We start from the raw sequence: 22,533 nt of genomic DNA, 5'->3' as shown, positions 1-22,533 counted from the left end.
TGGTCCCTATCTTTTATCAATAAAAATTTACTGAACAACAACTACATATCCATCATACATCACAAATAAGCCCATGAATATAAGAATAAGATAAATCTGTAGCTCATCCTTTAAGAAGCTTAAAACATTCCCAAAATGTTCTTCATTATTCCTGTAAATTTAATCTGGGCTGCACATCATGATTCAAAGGCCATCATTCTCAATTATACAGCATATATAATAACTCTGATTTTTAATAGACTTGTACAAATAAATACATACTAATTTTCTCCTTTTTTTACCCCTTAGAAAATGCACTGTACAGATATAAAACATCTACTGTAATTAAAAATTGAAAAGTTTAAGTTTTAAGTTATAATATTTTATTAAAATAGCATATTCAACCACTGTCAACCAATAATACAATAACTTTTTTAATTTTCCCAGAGTACGCAGCACGACACAGTAGTGATTTAAAATATCCTTATCCATGATAATCAATGAAAATGTCTCCAATTCAAGTGAGCAACTAAAACTAAAACCTTGGAAAATTTCTGAATCCAAAGAAACATAAAGGTTTCAAACTGAATTCTCGTATATACTCCTGCAGACTCAATCCCAGCATTTTACTTGCCCGGCAATACTGTTAAACTTCTTCTCTTACGCATAGCATAACTATGGGATCCATATTTTATAAATAAAATTGGCATTTTCCATTCCATTTATCTTCCTTTTCAGCTTCACAAAGAAACCAGTAAATAAAACTGTCAGTGACAGTCAACAACAAAGGATCTCACAGCAAGATAAAAAACTTGAAAATACTCAAAGATGTTTCTATTCTATTTGTACATAAAAAGACAGATTTTAAAAAGTGCAAGGCAAGATTTGCAGTTTTCTTCTGAGTGTGTGTGTGTGTGTGTGTGTGTGTGTGTATGTATGTGTTGGGGGAGGGTTTAGGCACATCCATTTCCTTAAAGCAAGCTTCAGAATGAAATTCCAGTTTGTTCTTCATAACACCTGTTTAAGTCTTTCTTTTAAAAAAAAAGGAAAGGAAAAAAATTACATCCTGTCAAATGTAAAAGGGAATTCTCCTGTCCAGAGAAGCAAATCCTTCCTTCAATTATGTCGTGTTCGGCCCTTTTTTATCCTTGCGGGTTTCGGTTTGGGGATGTATTGATTATTTGCTTGGTACTCAAGTTCTTTACGGAAGTAGTGAATTGCCTTATTCAAGCCTTCTTCCAAAGGGACCTGTTTGAAAAGGGAGAGAAAAAGACAAGGTCACATCAATACCGAGTTTCTTGTCTAATGAAATAAGTAATTGTGCTTGTCCTTTGGCGTTTATGCTGTGCAGGAAATGCTGGTTTTCAACATGAAGTGTTTGCTAGGAATGCTCACAGCACCACACTCTGGTCACAGGACCAATGCCAACCCAAAAAAACCAGAATACTCTGCCTACTGTTTCAAAATGTAGTGGAATTCAGCAGCAGGAGTACAGTTTTGTTTTTTATCTTTCATTTTGTTTATTTATTATAAATAAAATTCTACTCTAAAAGATACCAAATCTGAAATACCTTCTTTTCTTTTTTTTCTATTTCCTTTCTTTAAACTTTTCTCCCCACTCCCCTTTTTTTACTTCTACCTACTAGTTTCTATTTCTAATTAAACAAAGAAAAAATGTTACTTGGGGAAACAATAATTTTCTTTTAAAAAGGAAAGTATTTTAATCTCCCAAGGACTGTTTCCTCATCTGAAGAAAGAGGAGATTGAACTAAATGGCCTTTGGCCTCCTCTCTAGAACTGATTCCATTTCACTATTATTCTGAGAGAAGGCTACAGGATGGGAAAAGAAAATATAAAAACACAATCAGCCCTTTGCCAATGAGTCCTTTTATGTCTCAAATATCTACACATAGTTCACATTAAGCTGGATGGGCAACTTTCACTTACGGCTGGATGAAAAGACAGAATACTCTAAAATGATCTGGAATGGCAGAGTTTAAAATAATCTTAACCTCATTGTTAGCTGTCAGCTCACTTTAGATAACAGTAACAGTTGAGCTTTCACTTATGAAGATAGAGAGCAAAATGGAAGCAGCAAGAGCCCCAAAGCTTCTCCTGATATAAATCCCTTCAAAATCACTACATGATTAGAAATTAGAAAAAAAAAAGTGGTAACCACTAGATCATTGGGTAGGTTCTTGGGATCACCTCAGTGACTATCTACTCTGATCCTCTTCAATTTATAGTTGAGAAAAAGTAACGTGCCCCAAAATAAATATCCAAATAGAGGGATAAATATTCAAAGCAGAACTTAAACACAGGTCTTCTGACTCCATATTCAGTATTTATACATAGCCTTCAACTAGAAATACCTAATTTTCTCACTAGTCTTTATAATATATGATGTCTGATTTTATTACTTCATATAATGGGATTTTTGTTTAGTTTTAGGACAGGAAGAGAAGACTAGAACTTCTCATTTCAGTGGGGGATTCTCTCTCTACAAATGTAAATTAGCTTTTGGCCTGTGATATTTAGACTCAGGGAATTGATTAGGGAACTGAAATGCCAAGTAACTTTGCTTCAACCGTGACCTAAACCCATGTCATTCTTACTCCAAGGCCAGACCTTACCACCGTACCATGCTTCCTTTTATGTAATGTTTCCCAAAAACTGTAAACAATTTTTTTTTTTGTAAACTGAATTAAATCTTATAATTACTAAGAAAAACTTGCTATTTATATGGGAATTCCAAAGGGGGGGAGAAATATATATATGTATATATATATATATTTTTTTTTTTTTGAAAAAAAAAAAAAAAAAAAAAAAAAAGGATCCTTTATAGGTAAGAAGTCATCCTAAATGTTATTCTGTAATGCAAATAGTTTGTGAGAAAAAGAAAAGGGGAAAAAGGATGGGGGAAAAGAATGGAGAAAAATGTATTTTTAATTGTTAAAAAATGGAAATGTAAGTAACAGTACCATTGTGTGATGACCAATGATTAACTTAGCTTTTCTCAGAAATAAAATAATCCAAGACAATTCTAAAAGACTCATGATGGAAAATGGTAAACACATCTAGAAAATGAATTAATGGAAGCTGGATGAAGCATAATATTTTTACTTCTTTGTTTTCATGTTTTTTCCTTTTTGTTTTGTTTCTTCTTTCACAATATGACTAACGTGGAAATATGTTTTATATGAGTGCATATGCATAACTTACATCAGATCATTTGCTGTCTTGGGGAAGTGAGAGGGGAAAAATTCAGAACTCAAAAGCTTATTAAAAAATGAAAAAAAATTAAACCATTCAACAGAAGTAAAACAAAAGATAAACTTTTGGGGATTTGAAATACTTTTGGGGGAGGGCTTACTTGCAATATGTTGAAGAAAGCCTACAATGTCTAAAATTATCCATATGAAATTTAAAAATTTTTCATATTTGAATTGTCTCAAACAAAGATAAATTTATTCTGACTTTAATAATTCTTTAATAATTAATTTAATAAATCTTTTATATTCTCAACCTTGGTTTTCTTATATGAAAAACAAGATGAATAGATCTTCCTCCACTATTTGGTGATTCTTCCAACTAAATTATATATTATATAGATTTAGTCCATTGCTAGATGCTGCTTCTTTCCTAAATCAAGAATATGGGGGGCTCCCACCTCCTTAAATGCCCTTGGTAATTGGGTTCAGGGCAGACCAGTGACTGGGAACAACAACAAGGGTATTCCTCACTGTCTCTACCACTAGCCGTTTGCCTCAAAGCTATCAACAATATGCTTCAAAAACAGCCTTCCTCTCAACTTATAATAACAAACTTAGAGAATTCACAGCAAGGGATAATTATCTTCCATGGATTAAAGTCCTAAAACATGAGAATGTTTCTTACTCAATGTTTATGAACTTGCTATCTCTCTGATTCATAGATAATAAATAGGTTACCCCTTCCAGGTAAGCTTTCATGCATCTACTGACAAAATTAAGTGAAGGCATTTTCCTTCATCAGGAATTCTAAACGTGGATCTAAGAAAGCAACAGGAACAAAGGTCCTGATAAGTCTATAAGCTCCAAAACAGGCCACTGGCCAAGGTGTCTGCACAGGGGAATACAACTGTGTATATGTTATTTCATTCGGCCCAGGCAAGGCCATCAAAGCTATTTCCTTGGTAACAGAAAATGATTCTCAAATGATGCATGAAAAGTCATTTAATGGTGTGAGGAAAACTCCACCCCTTCTTCCCCTCTGCCTCACCAGGCGTTGCTTAAATCCAGCTGGTATGGCTCTTCTATTGGTGGACAGAAGGACACAAAAGGGAGGGGAGGGGGGAAGGTCATGTACAACAGAGGAAATCAATTTTCCAGGGGATGCTATGTCTCCTTTGGCTTCACTTACCACGGGCTCCCACCCCAGCATTAACTTGGCTTTTTGGATATCCGGCTTTCTTCTCTGTGGGTCATCTTGGGCTTCTGAGAGAAACTGAATTTCACTACCGCTACCTGTTTAAAGACCAAAACCATAACAATTTCTAGAGATATAAAGAGAATCAACCATTGTGATATGATGGGAGACAATTAAAAAAGGAAACAAACAAAACAAAAGTTAAAATCTAGCCTTGAATTAGGGATCTGGATGATTAGGGGATTTTTTTTGGGGGGGGGAGGTGTAAAAACAGGAGGACTGAGTGTTACCCAGGCTGAAAGTATAGTCAATAGCAGCTTCTCCCGAGTCTTCTGATTCTATTAATTGTTTGTTTGTTTGTTTCTGATTTGGAACTCCTCATCCCTCCTTAGGTGGCTTATTCTCCCTTCTTATTCCTCCACTATTTTGGTGTTGGACTGGTAACAGGCTGTTTAGTCTATTCAGTTTAGAACTCTCATGCTCAAGTGATCCAGTAGCCCCAGCCTTCTGATGGCGAGTTTTACAGGTTGTCACCATAATCAGCTGAAAAATGTCTTGTTAAACCACTTGGTCACATTAACAAAGGTTCTTTCCTCCCAACTCCCCAAGACCTAGAAAATTAGGGTACCATTTTTATGTGACAATAGCCTCCTAGACAATAATTCTCATTTTCAGAGGACTTGAAGATATTTAAGGTGATAGTGTCAGAAAGCTGGGCCTATATTGAAGAGGATCTGAGTTCAAATGCAGTTATGTTATCCAGCCCTGAAACATTTAACCTTCCTGATGTCCAACTGCTTTACCTGTAAAATAGGGATAACATCTCATACAATGTAGTATAAGGATAGAGCTTTGTATCTTCTTGTTTATTGTGATGGTGGTGGTGTCTAATTCTTTCTGACCCCATTTGGGTTTTTCTTAGCAAAGATGCTGGAGTGGTTTGCCATTTCCTTCTCCAGCTCATTTTACAAATGAGGAAACTGAGGCAAACAGGGTTAAATGACTTGCCCAGGATCTGTCTGTATACATACATACTCATGTATACAATACACATATGTATATACCCATGTAGATGTATGTATGTGTGTGTATATGTATACTTAATAAATATCTATGTATCTATATAGTTGCAATGTCACCCCAATTTTATCAAGGGGGAAAAATGTCCTTATTTTATTACTGCGATTATCTCCTCTACCAATGAAAAGCACAAAACTCCTGGGACTTAGTACATGGACTGTTAGAGTTATTTTGGCTGAACATTAATTTCTTTGTGGTTGACCTGGGGTCAAACGCCTTCAAACCAGAGATGCTGGTCTAAAAAGCTACATCATTAGTCAGTACTCAAAGACTTTTCACCTTGGTGGAACCTGCTAGACCTTGGAATCTAATGCCTATGGTATATAGCTTTTGAGAAAGTAAGGTCACGACTAAGTGGGAACAACGCCTGGAAGAGAACTCTGGTAAAGTCTATTACAAAAAACAAAAACAAAAAAACTACCAATTTAGAAGCAAACTATGATGATTGTCTTTATTTTCCATTTCAATTTTTAATTTCTCTTGATTTCCATAGCAGAGCCAGTCTTTCATGGATGCAGATATTGCCATAATAGGAAGGCTGCTAATAACTGGGGCAGAAGTTACATTATCTAGGAAATGCTCTCTTTTAGGTTTAAAAATTTAAGTTTCTGCTGAACATATACTGACTAGGTTTCCCGAAAGCAGCATTGCAATAGAAGATTGAACCTCTAATAACTGTAAATCATTTTTCAAACCTTTAAGTGCCACATATTTGTTACCACCTTCTCATTATTGTTGTCCTTGTTTATGAGTTTAAAAAATTATCCCAGACATATGATTTCATTGGTGTAAGAAAAATTCCCTTCATCAAAGATGAACTTTACAACTTATAGCCTGTGAACACTGCTAAGGTCACAAAAAGTAAATGGCTGGTCCAGTGTCATAGCCAATATGGGTTAAAAGCTAGGGCTGGAACTCTTGAGATGAGCTCTCTATCTCTTACACTAAGATATTTCTCTAGTCCACAGCATCCAGAATTTCCACATAATTTCCCATCAAACTAAACTCAATCCTTCTTAGCATCTGTGATGAAATACTTTTCTATTTTTGATTGTTGTTTAGTCATATCCAAAACTTAGTGACCTCATTTAGGGTTTTCTTGGCAGAGATGCTAGAGTAGTTTGCAATTTCCTATTCCAATTCATTTTACAGATGAGGAAACTGAGTCATATAAGATTAAATGGCTTGTCCAGCATCACACAGCTAGTGTCTGAGGCTGGATTTGAACTCAAATTCAACTGTAGTGCAGGTCCAGTGCTCTATTCATTGTGACACCTAGCTGACCTTCCATTTTGGGCCTGATAAATTCTTTCCACTCAAAGACCCCAAGATCACCACTTTATTACAATGAGACACTGTAGTTGAATCTTAGTGAAGTCTGTAATTTAAATAAGAACTCTAATAAGTGAAATTAGAGTTATTATTAATATGGATAATAAGTTAATCATTACTGTCATTGTGATATCCAGAAAGTCAATTTTTCAGTCACTCACAGAATTACCTAAGTATGTAAATTATAGAACCGGTACTGATTTTCATTGATAAAACCAATTTCCTTACTTGGTCCCTCCCTATATTGAAATGGAAATTTTGGCTCTCTTAAAGATATGGAAATAAAACTTAGTTCTATTACAAATTAAAATTTAATATCTTCTTATGATGTGGGGGCAACTCAGGGGTCAGAGGATCATAGATTTATGCCTGAACAGGGCTAAGAAGATATTGAGTCTCATGTCATTTTTACACATGTGGAAACTGAGGCAGAAAGATTAAGTAATTAGCTAAAAGTCATTTATACATACATCTAGTCAAATATTTGAGAAGGGATACTTAAAAATGACCTTTCTCATATCCATGGTGAAAACCTTTGCTGTTTTATGTAATTCAGAGATTGCAAAAATTGAGTAAGGATTCAGGAAGAGGAACAGTGTAGTAGATATTATTCCAAATATGGAGTTCAAGGAGATGGGTTCAAATTCCATCTCTGTTATTTACTTCCTCACCCTTCTGGGTCTCAGTTTCTTTATTTGTAAAATGAAAGGATTAGATCAGATAGCCTCTAAGTTCCCTTAAGGTTTAAATCTTTGATCCTAACTTAATTTCTTAAAAAGACTTCTTCCTGGATGTTGGGGGAGAAGGAGGGAACAGTTATCTGAAGGATCAGAGAATAGATAGGAAGTGGGTGAACCTGGTGATCTGAGCCTCTGAGCTCAGGACTAGAGTCTCTCCTCAGTTTGGCCAATGAGGAGAGAACCAGATGTATTCCTTTAACCAGAAATCAAAATTCCAAAAAGGCTGCCTGCTACTGTAAGGAGATTTGAGGTTTTCTTAGGTCAGATGTGTAACAAAGCTCTTACTGCTGACAGATGTGTATAATAAAGACATGAATTCAGATCAGGTGGGAGAAAAACACTGACCTTTGGTTTCAGGTCAAACTCATTTGTAGCTGACTTGATCTCAGGAATATCTATAACTGGCTAATAAGAAGTGAATATACAATAAAAGCTCTGATCTCAGCAAAGCCCAATTACGCTAGTGCCATATTTGTTCAGCAGAAATCTTTAGTCTCCCTATACACATGGGTACAGGACTGAGGAAAAAAAAAAATTCCAAAGATTCCATGAATTGCTCAGGGCTGGGGACTAAACTCATTATATTAACAGGAGACAGATTGCTTGGACCTGAACTGAGTCTGGAATCAGACAAAGCTCTGGGTCACTGTGGGGTGCAATTGGCTGGCTTATTATCTCTTGCCCTGATTTCTATGTTGGCTTTTACAATTTCACAGGAAAGCTGGTCAGAATTGTAAATAGTATTTAGAGCTGGCTGATGTGTTCTACACCAAACAATACACAATTTAAGTGATTTTTGTTCACCCTCTAAAATTCCATTCTCACTCAGTATAGGCTCCTCAAACAAATCATTTTCACCTACACAGAATGACCTAACTTTGGGGAACAAAAAGGATCTATCACAGAAACAAGCCCATGGTTACAATCCCAAACAAAACCAAAGACACCCTTTTCTCCTGCTGTTATTTAATTAAAGCATCAGAAGACAAATGTCTCTGATAAAAGCTCTGCTTTTATTCAATTCAATTAGCTTATATTAATTACACATTTGCTAATCAAGGAATTAACCACTGATAGGAAACATTCATACTGAAGTTCACCCATGAAATGACTTATCCTACTTACCAACAAGGTTTTTAATTAACTGAGCAAATTCTAGAATTGTATGTTCTTCTGGGTTCCCCTAAGGAAGAAATGGCCACTGGTTATGAGAGTAATTAAGCAATCACATTAATCTTCTGTAAGATGTTTATAGGCTCACGACAGCAAAAGGCAACAGGCTTTCTAGAGCATACATATGTTTATTTCATCACAGTTGCAATTTTCATTCAGGGCTGTTAATACATCAAAATTCATGTTTATAGGCTCTGGCTGATGATACATTGTATCTATTCACTATCTTTCCAAGTATAATAGCAGCAGCAACCATTGTATATAAATGGCTGAGTCTGGAGTCAGGAAGCCTTGCATTCAAGATACTGTGACCTAATGAACTAACTCACTTAACCTGTCCACCTCAATTTCCTCAACTGAAAAATTTACTCTCTTTGAAAAATTGTAAATTAAGGTAGCACCTAGTTTCCAGATTTTTTGTGATAGTCAAATAAAACAATACTTGTAAAGTTCCTAGCACAGTGTTTGACATTATAAACATATAAATAAAAAAATCATTCTGATGGGAGAACCCCTAATGAGAGCAGTGACATAAATGCTAAACAAAAGCAAAGCCTACTTGCTTAAATATGATAATATCTAGTGTCAAATATACTAGATAAATTCCACATAAAAGAGAAATTATAACTCTAACACTTATACAAAATGTAAATATTTGTTTGGTGAGTAGTAGCCCTTCTAATAAAACAGACACACATACACCTAAACAGGCTTTGTATTTAATAATGAAGAGAGAAGAAAAAGTCTTGTCTATTTTCATTTACTGTTTTAAAAGTCTCTAAATATAATGGGCTAACTTCATATCTTCAAGGTGTCAAGCTGTATCTTTCAATTATTTATTTATTTTTTTATCTGAGAAAATAAATTTCTTAAGTTACATATCTTTAGTTTTTCTGAAGGGTATTTTGATGAGTTTTAACTATTTTGGGGTCTTATTTTAATAATAATATTAACAAAAACCCAAGGACCATGGGGAAAATAGGCTTTCATTGTATCACAGGTATTTAATTGGAAGGGACCTCAACAGACTAGCTAGTCCAAATCTCTTACTTTGCATAGAAAGAAACTGGTGTAGAGTTGTTTCTGATTTTGATTCTGTGATTGGGATTTTCTTGGCAAAGATATTGCAATTTTCTTCTCCAAATCATTTTATAGATAGGAAAAATTAGATGAACAGGGTTAAGGGACTTGTCCAGAGTCACACAGTTTCTAAAGCCACATTTGAACTCAAGATGAATCTTCCTGACTCCAGGCACATCATTCTATCCACTGTGCTACTTAGTTGCCCTAAGGAAATGAAGCCCCAGCAAACTAAATAATTTGACCAAAATTATAAAGTTATCAGAGGTTCAATCTGAACTCAGGTCTCTTGATTAACCCAGACAGCATCCTTTTTCTTGGCAAGAAGGCTGTTTTTCATAGTTATATTACAACTACTCTCATCAGTGAGATGTTATCTTTGAAAAAGCTCCTTCTTCCATGTTACTCAAGGATATTTACATAAGATACATTCAAGTATTAAATCAGGGACACAAATTTATGCATGTAATTTCCATAAGTTACAAGCATTATTAAAAAGCTTTTATTAATACTGTCTGATTATGCATGTTGTTGCCAAATTGAGCGGACCTAGGTCTTCATTTATGAGTTCCGGGTTTCTTCATTATGATCTTTTGTAAAACATCTTTATGGAAATATGTTGCTTATAAAACTTTCTTACTCTGTGCATCTTCCCCAGCCAAAAAACATTTAGATTCTCAAAGATTTTTTTTTGATAGAAAAGGTAGACCCTACAATTTAGAGCTCATAAGGACTTTTACCAGAAAGTCATACTCCTGACAACCAATGGAGAACAGAAAATGTGAAGAAAAAGGACTTACCAAGTTGACAGGGCTACTAACATTGCTATTCATTAAGGCCACAAGTCCATTCACTAGGTCACTGCAAAAAAAGGAAAGCCCAAATTGTCTATTTCCTCAAAAGAAATAACTATTGAAAAAAACAATTTCTTGGTCCCTCCCCCCCCAAAATAAATCGGAAAATATGAAGAATGTAAAAAACCCCCAAAAAACAAATCTTGTAATTGAAATGGATGTTCACAGAATAAGTTCTTATGTCCCTAATGAAAACCCATGTCTGATGTGTCCCTAGCCATTTAGCTCCCATGGACACTGATGATTTCTTTACCCAGATGAAATGTTATTATAAAACAAAAGCCCACTGAGATGAAAGAATTATGCAAAGCATGGAGATCCCCAGACCGGCATGTTACAAAGACAAACCAAATAATACTGGTTATTGAAATATGATTATGACTTGTTTTCTAACACCCCAACCTTCTCCTCCCCAACCAACAATCTCAAACACTCCAAGCAAAAAAGTCAGGGAATTGCAAATGTTTCAGATGGAATGTGATTGGTTGGTCCATGAAAAGTGAAGAGAAGTAAGCAAATTTCCGCTTACCAAGATTTGGTTCTTATTTTCAGAAGCTTTAAAGTGTGGCTCTGTTAAAAAAAAGTTACTCTGTAAAAATGACACCGCAGTACTGCACAAAAGACACTTCTATTCCTATTCAAAAGGCAGCATATCCCTAGAGAAAGCTCTCAGTTCTGCACAGGAGATTTGAAAGATGCAAATTTTAAAATATTTTGATCCTTCTCTGTGCATTGTTACCACTGAGGAGCAGGGCATTATGAGTCATTTTACAGATGAAAAAAAAAAGTATTTGTATAAAGCAAAAGACAAGGATCAACAGTCTTGCTTTTCTCTTAAACAAAGGAACCTTTTTGGGGGCTATTTTGGCAAACTTTTCAATTTTCCATTTATAACCAATGGGCATATTTATACTAGCATGCTCAAATCATTCTTTTCTCACAAATCAAGCACTCATGCCAATAATTGCCAGCCATTTGATTATTTCTCTACTATAGAGAAACTGACCAAAAAAAGTCACTTCATCACTATGGCAGTGAATCATTGGTACCATCTTAACATTCTTTATAATGGAGGTGTTTTTTTAGTAGCAATGTGGCCTGAAAAGATTCAGTTTCAGACATTAAAAGCTGCCATTCAATACTACTTATTATAATTAGTCTGAAACTGGTAGGGAGTGGGGATGGAGATGGTGAGAGTAAAGTTATTTAAGTTAATATCAGATAATAAGGCTAACAGGATTCTGGTAACCATGCTTTGAATGATGGATAATTTATAACATAATCTGGCAACTTTTAAGGTCAACCCTGCACAGATCATACTTACATTTAACCTAAAGTTCTTATCAAGTGTCATTTTGACAAAGTGACTTTTTTTTTTTTAAATAACGTGACTATAATGTATATGAAAACATAACTTGACCATGAAAATATCAACCACAGCAATGGTAAAATGGCAATGGTAATGAATTTGAATTATTAACTATTCCTTACTTAGATGACACATTTTTGGAAAACAAAAGTTGCATTATGATGACTAAGTAGCATCATCCCAAAAGATTAGAAATAGCAGATTGTAAGAATGAGAGACTATTGGTTAAGAGGTTTTCTCATACCCAATCCTAATTGTAATATAAAATGTGAGATATAGGATGATATGATTGATAGAGTTGGTCTAAATGTCATAAAGATTTAGATTTATGTACTTCTGAAATTTAATAATATGTGGTCCCAAGAAAGTCACTTAACTTTTTAAAATTTCTATGGCTCTAATTAAAAAAAAATTTGCAATGGAAGAACTTTCTTCATAGGAAGTTCTCTACATTGATAAAATTATGGAACTAAATTTTATCAAAGAAAAGAATGCCCTAATATATAAAGATTCTTAAAAGAAGAAGCTTGACAAAACAGAAAGCAAAATGGACTTGGAATGAGGAAGACAAAGGTTAAGATTCAAAGGTTCAAATACCATTACTGACTGTGATCCTGAGCAAGGGTTTCACATAGGTTTTCTCATTTGTAGAATGGGTATGACAACATTCTTCATACACACAAGGGTGTTGTGAAGACCCAAAGATATAACATAAGTAAAGCACTGTGCAAAAACTGAAATGCTATTTAAAATATTAATTATTATTTTAAGAGGAAAGTTGGCATAGGAGAGTAATGAATTTGAAATCAGGAAATTCTGGGTTGGAATCTCATCTCACACTAATTAGCTGTGCAATTAGTAGTGATGGGCTACAGGGAAAACACTTAATATCTTCCTTATCTACAAAATGAGATAATAATACCTGTAAAGAACTTTTAAGACTTGTTGTGAGATTCAAAGGAAAATATATGTAAAGGGCTTTAGAAGTTTTAGAGCACTATATAAATTTCATCTGTAATTTATTTGGAGGAAGAGCCATTCTAAACATTTAATTATTTACTTGAGTTACTTAGTTATTCATTTATTTATTTATTATAAGTCCAGAAATGATTCTTTGGGTCTTTTTATAGTTTGTGATAATTTAGTCAGAACTGGGGGCCATTTAGGGAGAAAAGATTTACTTAGTGAATGAACATGAACACCATTTCTCTAAGAACTTAAATGAATAGTTCGTTCATGTTATATGTTTACATCATTCTATCAGAAGATAGAATAGTTGAAAAGTAGCAGTATACTTTTCTATTTTGGCTAAAGGCAGAACCTTGGGCTTGGCTTGAGATGAATTGTGAATTTTAAATCTTGCTGCTTTAACCTCAATTGCTATAACATCATAGTCAACGTCTCTGAGGTTCAGTTTCTTTGTGTCTAAAATATGGATAACATTTGCAATTCCAACCTTGCAAGGTTGCAATTAGGAGCCAATATGTACATGTCAGTTATTTTTAATAAGAAAGAGAAAACTTTATGATAAATTTTAGTTATTCTCAGAATGAGTCATCATTTTTTGGATTCAATTGATGATTTCACTGACATAGTTAATTCCTATTGAGGAAATTCCATTCATTAATGTAGATCAGTTGATGCTAGCAAGATCAATTTAGAGAGAGACCTATGTCACTTATAAATTAAGTGACTTTCCCAGGGTCACATAGCCATTATGTGACAGAGATAGGAGCTAAACCCAATCTTTCTTGCTTTGAGGCCAGTTCTCTATCCACTATGGCTCATGCTGCCTATTTCTACTGTCATTATCATGATCACCAAAATTTTTCTTATAGTTAATAAATGAGTTGCAATAGAAACAGTCTTAGCAAAGTTAATTATCATATCACTGTTCTTTAATTTCAGTGAACTTTTGGGCAGGTAGAAAATGATTTTTTTTGGTAACTGAATAAATGTATTGGGATTTCACTGACTCAGTAAGTATTTAATCAGCAATTGATCATATTAGTCACTGTACTAAACAATAAGATACAAAGGCAAAAAACAAAACAAAATATGGTCTTTCCAATAAGGTCACATTCTAGTGAGGGGGAGACAACTTGCAAAAATATTATGTATATACAAAATAGATATAGAAAAAATGGGAGATGATCTAGCAGTGATAAGGACAGGGAAGGGGTCTCTTTCAAAAAGTGGGATTTAAGCTGAGTTTTGAATGAGGCCAGAACAGCAAGAATGTGGAGGTGAGGATGGAAAACTTTGGGACAGGGGTGGGAAGGTTGGGAATTGAAAACATGCAACTGGTGTTTTATTAAAGTCACATTGGCTATAAGAAGAATTGGATTGGGGAAAGTCTTGAGGCAAGGAGATCAACTAGGTAACTGCAAGGGTGATAGTTATGTGAGAAAGGGAAGCATTTAAGAATTCTGGGAAAGTAGAAACAACAAAACTTAACTTTGAATATGTAAGTTCATCATCTATACACTCAGGAATACCATCACCAACATCATCAAATGATCACGGATAAAACTCAAATTTAGAGTCTAGGTTTTCTCTTCTGTAAAGTGGGATTATACTGAAAGGATTATTATGGGAAAAGTGTTTGTAATTTATAAAATGAGTGAACATCAGAATGTCTTCATTCAAGCAGGACTTGTACTTAGTAACATTATATTAGCATTTAGACGAAACTGCATTTATCAAAGACTTTTTCTTCTACCAATTAGTTGGAACTTGTGAAAATTTAAAATGCAAAACACATCAGGTGAATAATGCAAATAGACAGCAACTGAATGTTAAGAAAGTAAACAAAATGGCTTATTGGCATGGTTTTCAAACAAAAGGAATAGTAGAGATGATGGAATCAAAATGACTTAAGAGCTGTTCTACTGAAAATAAAAATGGCACTGGAGTAAGGATATTTGGGTTATAGTCCCAGGGCTGCCACCAATTATCTCCATGACTTTTGTTATTCAGTTGTTTTAATCATATCCAACACTTCTTGACTCAATTTGGGATTTTCTTGGCAGAGTTACTGAAGTGGTTGGCCATTTCTTTCTCCTGTTCATTTTATAAATGAGGAACTAAGGCAACCAGAATTAAGTCAATTGCTTGGAATCACATAGCTAGTAAGTGTTTGAGATCAGATTTGAACGCAGGAAGGTGTGTTTCCCTGATTCTAGGCCAGGCACTCTAACTACCCAATGATCATTTTAACTCTTTGGTATTCAATTTTCTTAATTTGTGAAATGGGAATAATACTTGTACCATTTATCTGAAACATCTTTATCATAAAACATTATGTAAATATTAGTTAATAGTATTAGATTTTGATTTAATAAGAATACTTGAAAAAGATGGGAGGAAAGGGTAATAAAATGGGTGAAAGTGATGAATTTTCTACTCATAGGGTTGGGTAGCAAAATCTCCTCAATGTTTACCTTCAAACCTATTAGGTACTAAACAGTACTTAATAATAGTATTACTACTACCAGAGTCCTTTCACCATTCATTTTGCTTTATATGTGCAGACTATTTCAATTTTTAAAAATACTGGAGGCTCAGGAATAAGGAATTACTTCCTTTAAAATTTCCCAAATTATAAAGGACCCAATAGAAAGATCTTTCCTTATTTTTAGAATGCTGAGGTCATTCTTTTGAACTTAGGAGTCAGGAGTACTACATGTATGACCCAAAACAAATCACTTTAACCTCTCAGTTTCTTTATCTGCAAAATGGAAAGGGGCGGTCTCTAAGGTCTCTAAAATTCTCCACCTATAAGCCTATAAACTTAAAAGAAAGTAATCTAGAAATGGCACTAAATTATATTTGTGACCAAGTTTTCCTTATCATTATGATGGCCCATGTAACCCTATGTTCCCAAGTCTTTACTAGGTGGATATATCAGTCAAGATACTATACGGCAGCTGAGAGGAACTTCTTGAATATCCTGAAGAGTAGACACTTGAACTCCAGAACAACAGGTCACATATCACTTTTGCTTGGCCAAGACAATCAACTCCGTTGGATTTCAGTTTCTTTATTGGCAAAATGAGGAAGATGAACCAGAGGATTGAGAAGATCTCTTCTACTTTTAAATTTATGATTCTATAATAGTTATGGTTACAAAATTACTGGAAAATCTTTTAAGGAACATACCCTATTGACCAGAGGAATTTCACAGGGAAGAGTATAACTTGTGAAAATGTATTTTATATTGAAGTACATGACAAAACATAATTAGTTTAGAGAAATAAGTGGTCTTGCCCATCATGTATTTAGCTATCCAAAAATAGAATGGACTAATTTCTTTAAAGTATATGACTACTTTCCGAAGCTATTATGGAGATTATTAAATCACTATCATGGTAATACACATTTATACAAAGTTATAAAATTAAAAAGCACTTTACATGTATTACCTCCCCTGAATCACAAAAAATTTTTAAATATGTGCTATAGGTATTAGTTTTTCCTACCTTATAGATGGGGAAACTAAGGCTCATGAAGATTAATTGACATAAAGATAGTTAAATGTCAACAGTAGGATTTGAACCCAGGTCATCCTGGTTCTAAGTTCATGCCAATTCCGAGATTGTGAGATTTTAGATGATTTCTAAGATATAAAACTTGTGTTTCTTTTTTTTTAAATTAATTTTATAATTATAAAATTTTTGACAGTATATATGTATGAGTAATTTTTTAATAACATTATCCCTTGTATTAATTTTTCCAAATTTTCCTCTCCCTCCCTCTACTCCCTCCTCTAGACAGGCAATCCCATATATTTTACATGTGTTACAGTATAATCTAGATACAATATATGTTAAAACTTATGTTTCAATTAAACTATTAGAAAACAGTTAAATCACTTGCTTATATAGTCACACAGCTAGCAATTGGAACTAATCCTAGTATTCTCTTCATCATCCTATTGGCCATTGATGATCATCTGTATCCTTAGAAAAGTTGTAGATAGAAGAAGATGCTGGGGACAAGAGGTAGCCTGGAAATATTGTGCTGTGGTTTAAAGGCTCAATTCTGTACTTTGGTGCTGTGCAGTGAACCAACAAATGCATAAACAAATTGCAGCATCATAGAATCCACAGGATTTTGTAGAAACACAATTTAAAAATTAATGGAATTGTTTAGATTTTCTTTGAGTTTAGTACAATTTAAAAAATTATTTTAAGCTACAACATTAATTACATATGAATTATGTATTATGTACGTATGTATGTATGTCTATCTTTGTATGGATGTGTACATCTATGATATGAATATAATATGAACAGCTAGAAATCTAGCTCTGGGATTAGGAATACCTGGACTCAATGCATTTTTTTTAATCTTTTATTTCAGAATTTATTGTTGTTGAGAGAGAGGGAGGTTTTTTTTTTTTTAGATTATAACTTTTTATTGTCAGTACATATGCATAGGTAATTTTTTTATGACTCAATACATTCTTAACCTGGATAAGACACAATTTCTTAGTGCTCCAGAAAACTCTAAGTAATAGACTGAGTTGTCAGTTTGCATTAATAAAGATCTTTATTTTGAAGAAAATATATCTGGATTTCTATGTTTTCTTGTGACTGAGATTTTTACCTATTTTAATTTTTGTGTTTCAAATCTTCAAAATAAATATTATATAGAATTTAGTTTTTTTGAAAGGCACCTCCTTACTTTTTTCTCCTTAGCCTTTTTGCATTACAAAACTTCATTAGTATTCAATGTAAGATAAAAATGAGGGAAGACTGAAATTCACTAATCTAGATATTTTATTAAAATTTGGTGTATACAAATTCTGTAGGCTTCCCAAGAAAATACTGGAATTAGTTGGAGAAAGGAAAAAAGGACAGTGGTGGACTGAAATGTGGAAATGATGAAAAGCTAATCTTTGGTGGAACTTCTACAATAAATGGAGAAGTCATAAGTTTAAAAGCAACTCTGGGGAGTCATGTCAAGAGAGTCAGTTAATACAAACAATGGTATGATGCAGGAAACTTCAAAGATGTTTTTCTGAGAAGGTAGAAATCTGTGAAAGTTCTTTAAGAATAATGTAAATGATGTAATAGGCTTCCAGAAGCAAATATCAAACAAGTACATTAATTTGTCTATTGAAATCATTTCTAAGAATTGTTTGCCTTACATTCTTTGGTAATGAGGCAATGAAAATCAGAACCCTTTCTATCTTTACTTTCTGATTTTCCTCTGCAAAGGAAAGGGCAAAGAGACAGTTGTGAACAGCAAAGCACTTTAGTTTTAGATTAAAAATAATGATCAAGATTATTTTTATTAGTAATCTTGGGTTATATGGGACTTTAAAAAGCCTGTTGTATATACTCAAAGGGAAAAAAAAAAAACGCCCTAATACCTAAAATTAAAAGTGGATTTTTATCAATCTAGTATCTTAAAAACTTCAATAGTGGTTATTTGCTCAAGTAATAAACATGATACTCAATGACTATTCTTTCACATTCCTAAAAATTATTTATAAATGCATCTTTTTGAAAATGGAAATAAATGTATAACTATTTTCAATCCAAACAGTAAGAGGTTAAACACATTTGTCCAAATTCTTGAAGTATAACAAATAGAATGTCAAATTTGCAGGATTTTAATGCAGGATTCCAAACCAAGGAAGCTTTGTCTGAAAGATGACACAAGGTGCACAGCATTTGTTGATATGGCTGCATTTAACAAACTTTTATCATCAAGATTATCTCTGAGAAAACTGAGCCTGAGAAATCAGTCTGATGAAGTCATACCCAGCAGACAAATGCAACCTAGGAACACTAGATGGCAGCATGAATTAGAAGAAAATCCACCAAAAGTGGGTTAATTGCTAACAGAGAAAGACAAAACTTAGATTTAGTGTGAATTAATTTAAGACAAAAAAGGCCTTCTGGTTTAAAAGAAAAATCTGAATTTATTTTAAAAACAGAAACAGGTCCTTTCCACCTGCCTCTTTTCTAGTGTATTTTGGAATTACAAAGTAAAAATGAAGATTTCTTGAGGACTATCTTATCTGTCCCCAAACCACCAGAACTGGCTAACAGATCCTACACAATAATTACATGTTACAAAAAATAAACATGCCTTACCTTACATATTGGAATGCTCTAGTCTGAGACCCAGAACCATATACCTAGGAAAACAAATAGAAAGCCTGTTAGGAACATAGTAGTAACACAGAAGAATGCTGGTAAATGTTTAACAACCAGATTTCTCCCCCCCCCAAAAAAAAAAAAGTCTATAACTTAGACTTTTGAGTTCAGTCTTCATTATTAACATTTCTTACCTCCTTAAGTCTAGACATTCCACAAAACAGTAAATCAAACCTTGTTTTGTAGCTTTTGTCTATTTTAGAGGTGCAAATGCTTGAACTGAAAATCTAACAATTGCTTTGGAATCAATTTACCCCTAAATTACTCCAAAAGTCATAGAAAGATCAAATTCCAAGGAATACAAGTTGGTGATGTGATTTTTTTTTTTCACTCTCAACACATTTTTTTTTCTCTATCCCTTCTGTGATGAAAGGATTGTAACTAATGTCAATTCATATACCTAATGCTTTAAAAGCTTAATTTGAACCCAGGTCTTGCTACTCCAAGTCCAGTATGTTAATTGATTAAGCCATGCTCTTTCTCATGTTGATTGGTAATTAAGTAAAGGCAGCCTAAAAAAAAAGCCCAAAGAAAGAATGGTCCCTCAGGGTGGATTCTTTGATGGACCACACAGCAAACTTTGTACCTGAGAATATTTTTATATTCTTCTGAGAAACTGGGTCATAACATTCTTGGCTTCCTGATGAAATGGTTGAGCTTTCCTGTCTTTTTATTTTAATTATCTTTCCTAGCACTGACATTTAGCACTTTATTTTTAAGTGTTGGGGCATTACTAGCTGGGACTATTAAGAACAGAAAGCCTTGCCATTTCTGGACAGTGTTATGATTACTTCCTTATACTTAAATCTCGAGTAAGAAGGAAATTGGAGATCAGAAAATTCTTACTGTAAATAGCCATAAATCCTTTAGAACATTTTCTTTAAGTAAAACTGTAGAAGGGGAATGTGCTAGCATAGGTGGTTTTCACATAGTGGGTAGAGCCTCAGATATTCATTTTATGAAATTTTGGAAAAAATACAGAGCCAAAAAAAGCTAACTGAAATGGTTCATTTAACCTCGAGGGGGAAAAATTGGGGCAAGAGATGATGTAGTGGCTTAATATAATTTTTTTGGTTCAGATTTATGATTTCATTGGGAAACTCCCAGATCAGCAACTATTCTGCAATTGACTATCTTAGAAAATTACTCATTGCAAGAGAGAATCAAATGAAATATTTGTAAAAGCTAAACTTAGCCCAGGGCCGACCACATAGTAAGCACTTAATAAATACTGATTTCCTTCTCTTCCTTAAAGTAATATACCAGGGATCATATAATCAGTATAATCTTTCCACTGTACCACATTATCTTCCTTATTGTAGATAAACAAAATAAATAAATGTCTTCAAAAGAAAGGAACAGATACCATCTTGGTAGAGCAGTATTATCATGATAAATCACTTTCACTGTTAAAATATCTGAATTTTATTTGCCAATTTTTTTTTCTTTTCGTTGGAGGATAGAAGGTAAAAGAGAAAGTAAATGATTGCTAATAGAAATTTTTAAAAATATATTTATGCTATCCTGAAATATACAACTTAAAAAAAAAACCCAAATCCCAATATTAGTACTATTGTTTATTGCATGTTTTCTATCTTGGGAATGGCCCAAATTATGGTATCAGAGGTTCTTCAGAAGAATTTGAAGGATTCTTATAGGGCAGCATATTTCACAACCTCTTGGTCAAATTTAGGAAGGTTTTGTTTTTGTGGGAAGTAGAGAGCTAGTAAGAAAGATTGTTTTGAGGACCAGTTTCTCCCTCAACTACAGCAGCAATAGTAATGGTGCCTCCTCCCAGTACCATGACCACAAGGTATATCTTCCTTTTTTCCCCAATCATTAGCTGCCATAGGTACACTCATTCTAACCCCCCCCCAAATTCCTAGGAAGCTCAGAATTAGCTGGTGGGACTGAATTTTTTAGAAAAAGCTTCATACCAAATCAAAAAAAATGTGAGAATTGGAAACAGCCTGAGTAATCATCTAGTGTAGGGGTCCTATCTTCGGTTCAAGAGCTTGTTTTTAATAACTTCACTTCAGTACAATCAGTTTCCTTTATAATCCCAAAAATTTCATTTTATTCATTTAAAAACATTACTGTGAAGGGGGTATCTAAACTTCAGGTGACCAAAGGGATTTATAACATAAAGATAGTTGAAGAAGAATTGACCCAATTCCACCTTTTCCTTCTGTATAAGGAAACAGTCTCCAAGGGACAAAGTAAATTTTCTTTTTTCTTTCTTTCTTTTTTTTTTTTTTTTTTTTTGGTATTTATCATGTTTCATTTGAAATATTTATAAACATATCTTATTTCAACAGTATTTATAATATATCATTTAATATATGTGTATATTTTCTAATTAATCAGATTAATTTTAGATTGTTTTATATATTTTATACATAATTATATAGATGACAGAAATATCTATATCTATATATATAAATATATAAATGTATGAATATTCAAGTGAATATATATAATACATCTATATTATGGTATAAATAGTCTTTAGGTATGTATCTCATCATATAATCAAAGTGAATTTCCTAATATCACACAGAAAGTGAGGAACAGAGTCTTGATTCCAATCTAGGTTTCCATAGTTCTCAGTCCAGTGTTTTTACTATAGAAGAATCCTGATGTTTAAAAAAACTATATATTCTTGAGAGTTTCACTTTTGAAAAACAGTTGTTAATATCTGCTTGAATCTCCTTTTATCATTTAAGGTGTACTTAAGGATCTATAGGAATAGGCAGTTAAGTTAAGCAGCAAGAGTGCTGGATCTACACAGAGAGAGAACCATGGGAACAGAGTGTGGAACACAACATAGCATTCTCACTCTTTCTGTTGTTATATGCTTGCATTTTTCTTTCTGTTTTCTTTTTCTTCTTTCTTGATCTGATTTTTTTTTTGTGCAACAAGATAACTGTATAAATATGTATGCATATATTGGGTCTAACATTTCAACATATTTAACATGTATTGGACTACCTGACAGCTAGGGGAGAGGATGGGGGGAAAGAGGGGAAAATTTGGAACAAAAGGTTATGCAAGGGTCAACGTCAGAAAAGTTACCCATGTATATTCTCTGTAAAGAAAAAGCTTTAACAAAAATAAATGAATGAATGAATGAATAAATAAATAAATGTCTGAGGCTGGATTTGAACTCACAAAGAGAAATCTTCCAGATTCCAGGTCCAGTGCTCTTTCTAATATGCAATTTCAATGCCCTATAGCTACAGTAGCAAATCTGTTTAATAGAAATAAAAACCCTGTAACTCAAAAGTAGATTAATTAGGAATACCCAACAGCAATAATACTTGGTAGTAATAAAAAATATGAGTTAA

The 22,533-nt window shown here is 33.5% G+C and overlaps 1 protein-coding gene across 6 annotated transcripts in view; it reads right to left on the bottom strand.

Annotated features, from left to right (window-relative positions):
* Window positions 1-345: 345 nt before the first annotated feature.
* Window positions 346-22,533, bottom strand: part of UXS1 (UDP-glucuronate decarboxylase 1) — a 143,362-nt gene continuing 121,174 nt past the window's right edge. For all 6 annotated transcript variants that reach the window (XM_074299681.1, XM_074299678.1, XM_074299682.1 and 3 more), the window contains exons 11-15: window positions 19,124-19,167; window positions 10,592-10,652; window positions 8,664-8,721; window positions 4,381-4,484; window positions 346-1,227 (exon numbers count right to left, since the gene is read on the bottom strand). In XM_074299681.1, the coding sequence (XP_074155782.1) occupies window positions 1,096-1,227; window positions 4,381-4,484; window positions 8,664-8,721; window positions 10,592-10,652; window positions 19,124-19,167 (399 nt within the window). In that variant the 3' untranslated portion in view covers window positions 346-1,095. The remainder of the gene's footprint in view (window positions 1,228-4,380; window positions 4,485-8,663; window positions 8,722-10,591; window positions 10,653-19,123; window positions 19,168-22,533) is intronic.

The sequence above is a fragment of the Sminthopsis crassicaudata genome, chromosome 3 (genome assembly GCF_048593235.1).
Source record: "Sminthopsis crassicaudata isolate SCR6 chromosome 3, ASM4859323v1, whole genome shotgun sequence".
Taxonomy (NCBI): Eukaryota; Metazoa; Chordata; class Mammalia; order Dasyuromorphia; family Dasyuridae; genus Sminthopsis; species Sminthopsis crassicaudata.
The sequence above is the reverse complement of the archived record's forward strand: the minus strand, read 5'-3'. Positions and strand labels throughout refer to the sequence as shown.